This window comes from Acanthopagrus latus, chromosome 21 (genome assembly GCF_904848185.1).
Source record: "Acanthopagrus latus isolate v.2019 chromosome 21, fAcaLat1.1, whole genome shotgun sequence".
Classification (NCBI taxonomy): Eukaryota; Metazoa; Chordata; class Actinopteri; order Spariformes; family Sparidae; genus Acanthopagrus; species Acanthopagrus latus.
Window position 1 is genome coordinate 1,779,593 of NC_051059.1, and position 13,887 is coordinate 1,793,479.

The following is a 13,887-nucleotide window of genomic DNA, read 5'->3' on the forward strand; positions in this document are numbered from 1 at the left end:
AGTGGCAATCAGATAAACCTTCCTTTTATTATTTTTCCTCATCATTTCTCCTACTCTCATGTTGATGTAGTTGACTATGGAACGTACAGAGACAGATACTCGCCAGCGACTGAACAACAAGATTGAGCATCTGGAGGCAGAACTGGCTTCAATGAAAACCAGGCTCGAACAGGAAGTAGCACAGAGACACAGTCTTGGGCGCACCATGGATGTATGTACAGTTTAATGCATATTAAAAAACATAATTGTTGTTGGACACAGCCTGTGATATTGTCTTGTCCATCTGTCACCTCTGATTCTTCACCAGGCTCAGTTATTAGAGGCTAAGAAACAGCTAGAGACCCAGAACACCTTGCAGCAGAAGACAAGGGAGTTGTTGCGTAGCGCCGAGCAGCAGGTGGCAGCACTTAGAGCCCAGCTGGCTGCTACTTCATCTTCGGAGGCCGTCACCACCTCCAGCAACACACCCACCCCAGCTATCAGAACTGCAGGACTTAGAGCGCCACTCCGAGGTAAGAAGCAGTACTAAGTAGTGGGCGGCCAAGTCTATATCTGTAGTATGTGGACAACTAATGGGAGTTTCTGAATGGTGCCGAGCAATTGAAAAAATTGTAACTGATTTCCTTGTATCTGTCTAGCATCAGTACGCTCTCCAGTGCCAGCAGCCTCCCAGCACCCCAGCCAATCGGAGCAGGAACTTATGGAAGTGAAAGGTCTTCTGCGCACTGTAGAGGAACAAAAAAATGAACTTGCAGAGCAGCTAAAGAATGCTAATGCTAATGTGGAGCAGTACAGAGCTGTGGTACTGACTCTGGAAGACAGTCTGAAGAAAGAAAAGGAGGTACAGCACTGGGTTATTGTTCTTCATCAGCTTATCTTCTTGTTTTTTCACATACATACTACTCTCTGTGCTTCTCATACACACCTGTCACACATGTAACCCTCCTCCTTTCTTTAGTCTCGCTCCCCTCTGGAGATCCGGCTGAAGGAGTCTGAGGAGGTGCAGAAGCAGCTGGAGAAGAGAATTTTGGAGGTGGAGAAAATGAAGCAGCATGAGCAAGAACAGAAGCGAAAAGCTGTAGATGCAGTGGAAAAACAAGTAAGCCTGTTGCAGACGTTTTATACAAGTGCCCATGAGAGGAAATGTTGTTGTCACATTCTTTCTTTTATTTGGGTCCCATGGTTAAATTGTGGGAAATTGTCACTGTGTTTAATAAGTTGCTAAACTAAATAACCTACTTTTCAAATACATCACCTGATAAGATAATTTTACATGACATGTTCATCTTAGACACCCTTGACTGACAATATCATTTGCACTTGAACATGGGTGCATTTTCACACACGGCTGTCCGCCTGAATGTGTAGACCTTGTCTAAAGTTCTTTTTGCTGCTCTCTTATACAGGTGTTAGAGCTGCAGCGTAATCTGAAGCTCAGCCAGGCAGAGCAGCAGGAAGCGCTGGAGAGGGCTACTGCTGCTGTTACTCTTGAGCAGAAGGCCATACAGGACAGCCTACTCCAGGTTCCTTAACACACTCAGAACATCAGACTTGACATGAATGTGAAAGCAGTTTTAATTGATGGGGGCTCAACCACTTATTGTTGTCATCTTCTCAGACAAAGCTAGCTGGAGAGGCGCAGGCTAAGTATGAGCGCGAGCTAATGCTTCATGCTGCTGATGTGGAGGCCCTTCAGGAGCTGAAGAAAAGGTTCCAGATAGAAGCATCAAAGAAGAGGGAGTTAGAGGAGCAAATAAACAAGACCTCCTCCCTCCTGCAGGAGAAGACTGCAGCCTTTAATGCACTGGAGAGACAGCTGAAGGTAGGACCTCTGACTTGAGAGGGAAGAAACAAGGCAACCGTATGTCCTTTTCAAACGCTTTGTATTGATTTTCATGAATTATCCAGAAAAGGTCTTCAACTGAATGAAATTCACGTGAAGTGTAACTAATTTGTCTTTTAAAGACTTTTAAAGGGTTTTAAAGGACCAGCGGCAGAAACATTGCTTTAGATGATTGTTGTGTTTCTGAATAGTCGTGACAGTTTAACTATCCCTCAGGATGATCTGTCCAATAAGAGTCGTCGCTGTGAGGAGCTGGGGAAGCAGAATACACTTCTGCACCAACAGATGGATGAGATGGCCTCCAAGAGTCGTCAGGTGCAACAGCAGCATCAGCAGCTGCAACTTGACTTGTCATTCAGTGAGGAAGGGAAGACCACTGAACAGATACTAGAAATACTAAGGTAAAGATGGGACTTCATTGCAGTGGTATTGTATCACTGTAATTAGGGCTACAGAAAATTGTCTTAGTTTGAAGTCCTTGGGATTGAGTTTGAAATGTGTGTGTAGGTTTGTGCGGCGTGAGAAAGAGATTGCTGTGGCTCGATGTGAAGCGTCTGAGGAAGAAGCTCTTCGCCATAAACAGCGGGTGGAACACCAGGACAGAGAACTGAAGGAGCTCCAGGAAGCTCTTAACACTGAGAGGGAGAAGATGCAGGTATGAAAACTAACCATGATAGTGATGATGATGACAATGATCATGATGATAATGATAATAATAATGAGTACATAAGAAAATACAGGGATCTTTTTTAGCTGTAAATGATGAGAGCAGCAGCATCAGAATCATTTTTATGTCCAAATTAAATGAATCTCTCAAAGTGAAACTTGTACAAAAACTTAGCTTTCCACAAGTACTGTCCCTGTTCCATTTCAAGTTAAATTTGTATATGATAGCGTATTTATAAAAGCAACAAAATGACTGAATACCTAATTCTTTTGGTTGAATATTTAAGATTTCAGTTTTGTGAGATGACATTTAATGTTTGATCGATTTGCTGTGGGACTAGAGAGAATCTGTATGCGTTTCAGGCTGCGTGTGAGGGCAGGGCCTTCAGTAATGTGCAGCTTTATCAAAAAAACTGTAATGTCAACTTGAGACTATAAAGAATAAAAGTGGCTAGAGAGACAAGTGTTGATTACAACTATCTGTCTGTTTGCCCTCCTTCTGTCGTTCAGGCTACATCGAAGACTCTGTCCCAGCAGGAGGAACAGCTTAAGAAGATTGAGACTATCGGTGCTGTCCAAGAAAGCAACAGGTTGCTGAAAATGGACCGTGATAAACTGGAGCAAGAGCTGCAGCAAGCTCAGGCTAAAGTAATTGTTGCATTATATTGTTTGTCCTGTAATTGCCTGTTACTGTCCCTAAATCCCTCTGGCTGAAATGTCATTAGGAAGCATAAATGTCATCAATATCAGTTATCTTTTGGTGGTTTGTAGCTTGAATAATTTAAAAAAACGTATTAACAAGCAAACCCTTTATCTATATTAACAGACTGCTTTATGTTTTCAGCACAGCCTTCAAGCTTGTTCTAAGTTTTGTTAAGCATGACCACTGCCTGGCACTAATAGGAAAATTGTGTAGGGGCTTGTTTGAATCTCAAAATACTGATGTACACTGACTTATTTTATATTAAGACTTAAAATCAATAATGGAACCTTGTTTTAACAAAAGGAATTTCTTCTGAGAGTTGTTTTTTATATACTTATCTTGTGGTCAGTTAATGTAACACAAAATATCAGTACCATTTTGTTTTGGGGGTTTTTAAAACCACTTGGAATAGATTCAGCACCCCTGCCTCCTTATGAGGATGCTGACTGGACTGGTGACTGTTTGGTAGACAGCAGTTGGATTTCTTTAATTGTTTGTGTTATGTCATGTATCACAGACCCACCTTGCTCTCAACTAACATAATATCTAACAATATCATAATAATAACATGTTGTCAGTTCATATTTGATTCTCAACCCTCATCTACACAGCTTTTATCTTTCTCTGTTTCTGTCAGGTTACGAAGCTCCAATCAGACATCAGCCCACTACATCACTCTTTGTCTGTGCTGTCTGAGAAAAATGGCTCCCTGCAGGCTGATAAGAGGATACTGGAAGAAGACCTAAAACGCTGGAAGGCTAAAACACAGGTAACTTCTGTACGTGTGTGTTGTGCAACATGGACAAGAAGGAGGGCAGGAGTGCGTATACATGCATTTATTATTTTTGTAAATCATTTCTGATCCATCTACATTATATTGTTTTAAATATTCATTCCTCAGAACCAACAACACCTGTGATCATTGTGTTTTTGGGTTTCTGCATTTCTTCCCATTCTCTTGAACGCGATATCTCAGGAACACCTTGAGGGCATGTCTTCAAATATGGCACAAATGTCCACTTGGACTTAAGGATGGTCAAAGATCACTGTGACCTAAAAAAAAAAAAATGTTAACGTAACTCAAGAATTCATATACACACTATTGACCAAATTGCACATTGTGGTCAGATACTGAATTGGTGACACTAATGTTGGCATCCACCTTGAAACTGTGCTGATTGAAGAGATCTGCTATGCCTGGTCAAAGATCTGTGTGAAGCATCTATGTTTTGCAATTTGAAGCTTCTTCATGTTCTATTAGAATCAGCCTTATTGACATGTGAACACATACAAGGCATTTGACCAAGGTTGTAACGATACACGTATCGAAGCCGAAATTCTCATGAAGGCAGAAGGCAGAATCGCGACACAACCTCCAGTCCAGATCCAGCCCTATGAGCGATCAGTGCTACCAAACCTTTTAAGTGACTATTATTATGATTATTTTTTGGATTTAACATCATAAAAATACGTAGACCTAAACCACAAAATTAGTTGAGGATATTATTTAATTTAAAAAACAAATCAAGGTTTGTATCGAACCGTGGGTCAAAAATCATGATACAAAATTTTTATATTGGACACACATTTGTCTGCTGTTTAAACACAGTTCTTACATACTGTCAATATATTTTCATTAACTGCATCATTATTTTACCTCGTGCAATTTACAGTTACTGTTGGTTTCACTTACTCTTGACTGATTATCTCTCTATAGCAACTGATTAGCCAACAGAAAGACGGCGACATTGAAGAGAGACAGAAAATCACCAATGAGAGAGAAGCTCAGCAAAGGCGCATTGCACAGTTGGCTGAAGAGACGGCCAAGCTGAAGACTGAACTGGCAAGGTAGAACCCCACTGCGACCACACACAAACACACACGCAAGCACTTGGTATACCAAATGCAACATCAGTTCTGAGGAATGAATCTGCAGACTGACTGTTAATGATAGCTTTATACATATTTTCTTTGTGCCAGACCTTTTGTAGTCTGTCAATCAAATGACCAGAACATTAATCCTTCACTGCGCAGCAGAAATTATGATCTGTGGCAGATTGATCATCCCTAGAAATAACCTAACTGAGATTATGGTTATATGTGTATTAGGTCCAGTGCCAGCAGTAACTCCGCTCAGTCTCAGCTGCAAGGCCTCAGAGATTCTGTGGCCCGTCTGACGTCAGAGAGGGATGCTCTGAAGAAAGACCTAGAAACCAAAAACAGTGACATTCTGGAGAAGAACAAGACCATCACACAGGTGAAGAAGATTGGACGACGCTACAAGACCCAGTATGAGGAGCTCAAAGCCCAGCATGACAAGGTGGGACTGGAGTCAGTTCAGATTAAAGTCTGCAGGAGATGACCACTTTAGTATGAATGAAAACTGAAACACTGAGTCGTGTTACTGTGTGCCCCAGATGGTTGAGGAAACGGCTGCTAAAGCAGGAAGTGAGGCGTCTCCAAGCCAGGAGGTGCAGCAGGAGCTGACAAAAGCCCAGGAGGAGCTCACGAAGGCTAGAGAGGAGCTGAACACACTGAAGGAGGAGGTGCAGAAAAAGCAGGAGGAGGTAAGCAGGAAGATATTTAAGCCTCTATTACCCCAATATCCTACATTGAGTACCTGTTATTACCTTGTCAACATACAGTAAAGGCCCCATCATGTAATGATGTTTTGGGCTATATGAGACAAAAGTTGACAGTTGTTGGAGAATCTTTGGTCATCGATCAGAAACAGAGGTCCTTGATTGCTTTAAGAAGTACCCATCAACAGGCAGTTGGGGCTTTGGCGGCCAAAAGCAGCCTGCAGCCACATGTCAAAGGTTTAGGAACAAATTGTTATATGACTTCTACTACAACCCATAAAACGGACCAACCAGCATATACTTTACCTCGTAATACCCTTTAACACACATTCATCACACAATCTGACAACCTTGAAAATGCAAAACACCAAGACTGTATTAGTCTCTTCTCACAGTGTAACATCGAATTAACTCACATAATCATAGTTGCATTGTCTGAGGTGTCTTAAGACAAGACCAATGCACAGGAACATTCATTAGAACAGATTTTGTAGTTTAGAAACTACAAAATATCAATTATACTGTAAATGCAGATACATGGCTCTAATCCCTTAAAGTTTAAGCCAGAATGTTGGAAAGTGTCAGGACTTTTTTTTCTTTTTTCTCCAAACCAGGCCCAGAAGTCTCAGCAGGGGCTGGAGGAGGCCAAGAAAGAAAACCAGCAGACCAAGGAAAAGTTTCTGGAGGTCAAAAACCAGCTGACACAGAACCAGAACCAACTGACACAGGTACTGTAGCACATTCAGTACAGATACAATGAATACAATGTTGTCTGAGCATATATTAATTACTGTTAATTCTTCAGAGTAGGTCTGGGTGATAAAACGATCTCGATCATTTTCACAATAAAATTTTCCACGATAACGATGATAAATCTATTTATCATCATTTATATTTCGATAATATTATTTTTTGTATTTGAGACCATTTCCTCTACCTAGAAAACACTACAGCAACAGCCAGTCGCACAGCAGAGAAACAAATGTATGTGGTTGATGCATGTTTCTGGCTGAACATGTGTTGAACACAGGGGATCATACCTCCTCCACGAGACACCGTGTGAGTTGGATTGATTATGAGGAAAGTGACGAGGAAGGGAGCTCTCGCCACACTACAACCACAGTCCCAGATTTGGGGAAATGGGCCACATTGCACACCCCGGCCGAGACGCGATAAAACATTAACGTCAGCTCAGAGTTCACCCATCTGGGACTAGAAAATCCTTTGTGTTGCTAGGTCTACTAAGGGTTGGATTATTTGCTGCAGTGGTAAACTACGTTCCATTACATATATGAGTCTACTGACGTGATTGATTTTGTTTCAGTTATTAGTCAGACCCCATTTGTTTCCATGGAAACGCGACACACACTCTCAAAAACCTTTAAAATTTGGAGCAAATTGTTCATCAACATGGATATATTTTGCTTATACATTTTATTTTTGTTGGTATTAGTTGTATAATTGCAATATTACCCTTGAGGGTGTGCTTTAATGTCATTTGAGCAAGACATGCGGTCAGGGCCGAGGCACTTGCGCCGAGGTCCGCGAACAGTAATAATGCTTAAATGACCTGCTCACCATGTTCCCACTCCTGGGACAGCACTACCCCTACTCTGCCCCCAGCAACCAGCAACTACTGAGGGGCCCACACAGTCAAACCGGCAGCAGCACTGACTGAAAATCATTTAGTGAGGAAAATTAATTAGACAGGCAGGAATCCGGCACAGTTGTGACCTCTTTGCTTTTGTAGGTTCAGTCCCAGTTGTCCCAGGCCCAGACTCAGCTGCAGCAGAATCAGAACCAGCTGACCCAGAGTCAGAAAGACCTTCAGCAAGCAAAGACCCAGACCCAGCAGGTAAGAACACAGCAACACTGGACAACAATTATCACTACCTCAGTCATTTTGAGATTACATATTTTAAAATGATACAGATCTGTTTGCAGGTTGCATATATATTGTATATTATATTTGTAGTTTATTTTGTTATATTGATGGTCAGTTTGCATATATGTCAAAACAAATTAATCCAACACCTAACCACCACCTTTTCTAATCCAAAGGCACAGAACCAGTTAAAATCAGTCCAATCTCAAGCTCAGGCCCGTCAGAACCAGATTCAGCAGATCCAGAGGGACCTTCAGCAGGCTAAAGAAGCCCTTCAGCAGAACCTTGCTAGTCAGAAAGAACTACAGCAGACACAGCAAAGCACGCAGCAAAGCTACAGCCAGGAAGTTAGCAACCTCAAGACTGCTCTCAGCCAAGCAGAGAGTAAGGTGAGGGACCTTCTTTCTCTTGACTGTGATTTTTGTTTTTTTATACTCAGCTATATTTAAGCATATACTTACTTACATACAGTATATACATACATTTGGATAACATCTTAAATTGCTTCAAACAGTGGAGGCATTGTATGTAGGTTTTTAAATGTTTTGACAGGATACAGGTTACTCACATGGATTAGTAAATTGCATCTGTAAAGAATGACCCTCCCTTAAAATTGAATGCTGAGCCAAGTGTGCTTGCTATATGTTTTTAAATCAAAATAAAAAAATGAAACACACCTAACATTTTCAAATGATGTTTGAGCAAAGTGCTTTGTCTTACAAAACCAGCATACAGACTGACAGTGTAAAAGTGAGCACTTGAAACTCTGCAAGGAATCTGTATTATTAAAACTTCTCAAACATACCATTGAAACGGCTCACATCTTAAGATAGCCTTGTTGTAGTTCAAGACATAAGATGAGAAATGCTGTATCTCTGCTTACCTCCAAACAGGTGGCCGAGCTTCAAGGCAACCTGGACGGCATGCAGAAGGTATAAGAATGTACACAAATCTTCTTTAAAACTAGAAACAGTGCTGTGCTATGATGTATGCTGATAGGTGTTTACAAAATTAATACCTAGATACAAGTTTTAACATCACATGTTTGCATCTAATTCTGTAATACATTCACATACATTTTTTTTAATTGTCATGAATCATTTTGAACACAGTCCGTACTGCTTTCTTATTCCTCATTCTTTTTATCAATTTTTCCATCCCTCCTGACTCTATATGCCCCCAACCTTTTGTTCTTCCATCCTTCCTCTATATATTCATATCACCTGATTCATGCTTTCTTTTCTTTTCTTGATCATCAGACAATTAGTGAGCGTGAAGCAGACATTAAGCATCTACAGGAGCAGCTGATTGAAGCTAAACAGAATAATGAAGCTCACGAAGCCACACAGGCCAACCAGAACCAGAATCCCCCGTCCATCCAAGCCAGTGATGCTAACATTGCTGGTGATGCTAACCAGGTGCTACAAGAAGAGGTGGCAAAACTCAGACAAGAGGTACTGTACTTCAAATCCTGGCATCATAAAATCATTTTTCATCCAACTTTCATTCATTTGTATTTGTCTATTGACAACCATACATCCTTGCTAATTACCTGCATCCTTTAAGAAAAACTTGGCTTTTACCTGCTTAGAAAAACTGTATCTTTGGATAGAAGCAGAGCTTTCTGTGGTTTAGTATGTTAACTTTAGGTCTTGATGCTGTTGGACTGACATGTCCACAGATGGACAAACAAAAAGAAAAAAAGGGCAAAATCATCTGTAATGGTACTCTGTTAGCTCCTGGTAGAATAGGTGTCTGGAAGACCACAATGTACCATGAAGACACACACAGAGACTTGCAAGTTGAAAACATTACCAGCTGACACTGTCACGGTTGGTGAACATGTATGAGGTCTGAATTCATTTAATTTTCCTTTATTTAGACAGTTAAGATCTAAAATCTTTTTAAAGGGAACCCCTGCACAACCATGTACAGTGATGTACAAGAAAGCCAAGGCCAGTAATGAAATTGGGTGTAAACAGTGATGTGCTGTATCTAATACACTGAGGAGTTGCATTTGTATAGAGAACATCTATGTAACCCAATAAAGGAAAAACATAATAAAAAGTAGAAAAGCTGCCATTTTTATTATCAGGGCTTTCCTTTCTCAGACAGTCAAACTGGAGTTTGGGGCAAATTTTTCCTAGCCAGCAATACACATGCCTGTATCTTGACTGTGTTTGAGATGTTGTCACAGTTATTTATATTTATGGAGAATAGTCATGGTTCTAGTATAGTACCCTGGGGCATACCTTTATTACAGGGAGACAGGCAGAGGACCCAAAAAGCTCTACTTACTGACCTGTAGCTGACTAGTAATTTATAAGTCACTTTACAGTGTGCCAATGTTGGGAGCCTATCAACCAATGTGACCTGGTCAACAGTGTCTTAAGCCTTGGAGAAATCAATACAAACAGCTGTGTGACATTTTTTTTGCAGTGTAATGTCTTCGTAATGTCATTCACCACTCTAAAATTTAGCTGTTATACATGACCTGTGTTGTTTTTGTACAGCTGTCTGAGGGCAAGAACAGAGAGGAGCAGCTTAGACAGCAGATGGCTGACAAAGAGGAAAAGACTAAGAAGGTCTTCATGGGAGCCAAAACCAAAATCAGCCAACTAAACAGTAAGTTCCACAGTCACAAGCTAAACAAGTTGACGAAGTACAGCTACAACAAAAAGGCTGCTCTATCAGTGAAAGAGTAACTGCACCTTTACCTGCAGGTGCCAAGGAGCAGCTCAGTCAGGAGGTAGAAGAACTGAAACAGAGTAAGGAGGAACTGGAGGTGAGAATGAACGCCCTCAAGTCTCAGTATGAAGGACGATTTCTTCGTCTGGACAGAGAGTTGAGAGAACTGAGAGAGACACAAGCACAGACTGAAACCAGAGAGGAACCACAAGACCAGAGTGGAGCTAAGGTACATGCATCATGCCTGCAGCTAACATGGTCGACATGAGGGTCCACACTTTGAGCCCAATGATCATTGACTGTATCTTTGCAAAATAGGGCTACATTTTTATTTTGTTTCATGCTGTAATTTTATGTGTGCCAGAACAATGAGGGGGAAAAAAACGTTCTTAATCTTCTCTCATAATATAATGTGTAAATGTTGTTTGAATGATGTGACAACAAATGGGGGTCACAAATGGGATAGGACACAACAGGATTTTGTGGATTCAGACAAAACATTTAAAGATTCAAAAGTTAGAAATGTATAAGTCATACATCAAGAAGGAAGTGATCACCTGTCTTATCAAAGAATGAAAAATAAAACAGTTTTATGGTTAATGACTTACTAATCATGTAAGTTTTGAAGCAGCTTGAACACAGCACAGGCTTGATTACCTCCAAAACAGTTGAGAGGAGCACAGTCATACCACTGGGAAATAATTCATGCTGAATGGGTTTTATGAAAATGACATAAGTGGTTGTTTAAATTGCGTGCATCATGTTTTTTTACTCCTTGCTCTGGAGGTATAGTTGTATCTTATCAAACCAACCCAGTGGATCAACCTGACCGACACTAAATTGAAATGTTATGACTTTTCTCTCAAATCATTGAAAAAAATTTTCATTGACTGATTGATTGATTGAATGATTTTCATTTTATTATCTAAACACGATCACCTTTTTTCTCTAAAGCCTTTTCTTAAGATATGTATCTTCTTTTTTCCAAAATAGAATGACTTAATCTCTAAATCAGATATCTGTGAATTAATTGTAATATCACAATCCTGTCTGTACTTAGGCGGGTGATCAGGCCAGATCTGCAGACCAGAGACAAGTATCTCTTAAGAGTCCTGGCCAAGACAGAGGAAGGTAAAGAATGAATACATGCACACATGCACAAACACCAGAAAATATTATGAATGGTTATTAATGGCTTTTTAATTTTTCTTTTCATAGAAATGTTCGTTTTTCAGTTAATGACTGTAATCAGAGAGCTCAAGCTTTGTAAATGTTTTGAAGTATTCAGGGCCAGATTAGACTGGATAGTATGAGTTATTTAAAAAAAAATCAACTATTTTTCACAGTAGTAGAGAAGAAACACAAAAACTAATTGGACATTAAGACATTTTGCAATATAAAACTGAAATCTTTACTATTTTTCCATCAGCTCCAGCCTGTCTGATCCACCTACAGCCAACATCCGGCCAACCCCAAGTACTCCATCTCCTAGCAACAAGCCAAGCCCATCTACCGGTAGCAAGGCAACACCACGTGCCAGCATCCGACCTATGGTTACCCCAGCAACCGTCCCCATCCCGACACCTACTGCCACTGTCATGCCGACCACACAGACTGACAGCCAAGAGGGTGAGAGCAAGAGATTAAAAAACATTTAAAAAATCAAACATAAAAGCAGTTAAATCAGACTTGTGTGTCAGAATGTAATAGAATGTTTCCATCTTCAGTGCTGATGAGTGCAGGAGCCTCTGTACACTCTACAAGCTCCACTCTGGTGAGCACACCCACATCAATACCTCCAACCAGCAGCCAGGCCACAGCTTTCGTTCAGCCCACCCAGCAGCAGGCAGCCAGTCAGGATGCAGGCCCCAGTGTGGAGGCAGAGCGTCCATCTACATCCTCTTCCCTGACTGGACCAGGTGAGCAGGATCTTGTCCTAAACCAACAACCAAACAATATTGGAACTTTAACCACATCAACAGGAAGGAAACAAAAGACAAAATAAAATGGCTGAAAAATAAATTGGGCTGTGGCATACCCTTAAAACACTGAATACCCTGTCTGTGTGAACACTGATGGCTATGATGGTGAAGGTGACCAGCCCAGACAAGTGCAATCTTTTTTATGTCCCTATAACTCCAATCAAATGTTGATGCCTGACAGATACAAGCTGGAGACACATGAAACAAATGTGTTGATGGAAACTCTGGTGTTATTCTGTGTCTTTGTTTGTCTGTGCATGGGATAAATGCAGGCTCAAAGCGAAGCAGAGAGGAGGAAGAGGAGGAAGAAAACAGATCAGAGAGTTCACACACACCTCCAACCACCAAAAAGCTACGACTCAAACCAACAATAGCACTGGAGGTAAACACAAAACCAGAGACAAAACACAAACAAATGCACAAGTATGTTCTTCAAAAAAGCTGCTGAACCTACTTTGTGGGTGTCTGTGTGTGTGTCTTTGTCTTTACTGTTAACTTGTTACAGCTGTGTAACTTGTCGTGTTTCAGATGGAAGGTGATGAGGAGATTGAAGGAGAGCTGAGGGATGAGGGAGAACAAGAGGATTCACCAGATGACAGTCAGGTCAGTTACCAGTGATAGCAACTTTATAGAGGATCAAGAAAATGATGTATGTATTTTGGGTTTAACCAGTATGGAGCCTTCCACTTAATTCGGCCTTTCATTAGATTTGGTAACGACAAGTTACATTTTAGTTCAAACAAATTATTTATCGGTTGCATACTATCAAACATCAGTTCATAGAAATGTATGCAATCCGTATCCTCACATAAACTTATATATTGTCTTGAAGGTCTAAATACAAACTACAGTGTCTAATACAGTGTAGTTGTATTTGATCGCTGTTAATCTTCTCCACTGTGTTTGTTTGAATCTGGGCATTAATAATGTTTTTTTGGTGGTTTAAAATCCTCAGTGATTGGTCTGTTTTTGTGGTGCAGGAACTTCCAGAGGAGAGTTTTCCCGTTTTAGCTGAAGATGACGAGGACATCGAGGAGGAAAGCGTGTCCCAGTCTGTCCCCTCTGATCAGATTTCCTCGCAGGGCTCTGCTCTCATTCGGGACGTCATCGTGATTGAGACAGACAGCGACAGCCGTGAGAGCAAAGATGGGGAGGAGAAGCGAGAGGACGAAGGTGAAGAGGAAGAAGAAGAAGAAGAAGAAGAGGAGGAAGATAATGAGGTGCTGTTCTGTTTATGAACATGTCAAAATTATCTCAGCTTTCATCTTCTGTCTGGATTAAATTGCTCAGTTTTCTCCATGTGCCTCAGTATAAGGAGGAAGAGGAGGAGGATGATGATGAAGATGAGGACGAAGCTGGGGACTGTAGGATGAGGGGACAGGAGGAGAGTAATGAGGACAGCAGGGAGGCAGAAGAGGAGGCCGAAGAGGAGGATCCATCAGAAGCCTCCAACACTGAGGAGAATATGGGTGAAGCTTCGTCAGACTCTCAGCGTCCCTCTGAGCCATCGCACAGCAGTGAGCACCCCATCCACTGTA

General features: G+C 41.1%; 1 protein-coding gene across 1 annotated transcript in view; it reads left to right on the forward strand.

The window, feature by feature from the left end:
* Positions 1 to 13,887, forward strand: part of tpra (translocated promoter region a, nuclear basket protein) — a 34,383-nt gene that overhangs the window by 14,817 nt on the left and 5,679 nt on the right. The window contains exons 20-46 of the mRNA XM_037083063.1: positions 71 to 211; positions 308 to 512; positions 639 to 841; positions 959 to 1,099; positions 1,407 to 1,523; positions 1,619 to 1,822; positions 2,060 to 2,244; positions 2,351 to 2,498; positions 3,020 to 3,157; positions 3,850 to 3,981; positions 4,930 to 5,060; positions 5,322 to 5,532; positions 5,630 to 5,779; positions 6,409 to 6,522; positions 7,545 to 7,649; positions 7,856 to 8,068; positions 8,573 to 8,611; positions 8,939 to 9,133; positions 10,193 to 10,304; positions 10,403 to 10,596; positions 11,428 to 11,498; positions 11,797 to 11,996; positions 12,095 to 12,286; positions 12,622 to 12,731; positions 12,878 to 12,952; positions 13,330 to 13,569; positions 13,659 to 13,866. Of these exons, the coding sequence (XP_036938958.1) occupies positions 71 to 211; positions 308 to 512; positions 639 to 841; positions 959 to 1,099; positions 1,407 to 1,523; positions 1,619 to 1,822; positions 2,060 to 2,244; positions 2,351 to 2,498; positions 3,020 to 3,157; positions 3,850 to 3,981; positions 4,930 to 5,060; positions 5,322 to 5,532; positions 5,630 to 5,779; positions 6,409 to 6,522; positions 7,545 to 7,649; positions 7,856 to 8,068; positions 8,573 to 8,611; positions 8,939 to 9,133; positions 10,193 to 10,304; positions 10,403 to 10,596; positions 11,428 to 11,498; positions 11,797 to 11,996; positions 12,095 to 12,286; positions 12,622 to 12,731; positions 12,878 to 12,952; positions 13,330 to 13,569; positions 13,659 to 13,866 (4,174 nt within the window). The remainder of the gene's footprint in view (positions 1 to 70; positions 212 to 307; positions 513 to 638; positions 842 to 958; positions 1,100 to 1,406; positions 1,524 to 1,618; positions 1,823 to 2,059; positions 2,245 to 2,350; positions 2,499 to 3,019; positions 3,158 to 3,849; positions 3,982 to 4,929; positions 5,061 to 5,321; positions 5,533 to 5,629; positions 5,780 to 6,408; positions 6,523 to 7,544; positions 7,650 to 7,855; positions 8,069 to 8,572; positions 8,612 to 8,938; positions 9,134 to 10,192; positions 10,305 to 10,402; positions 10,597 to 11,427; positions 11,499 to 11,796; positions 11,997 to 12,094; positions 12,287 to 12,621; positions 12,732 to 12,877; positions 12,953 to 13,329; positions 13,570 to 13,658; positions 13,867 to 13,887) is intronic.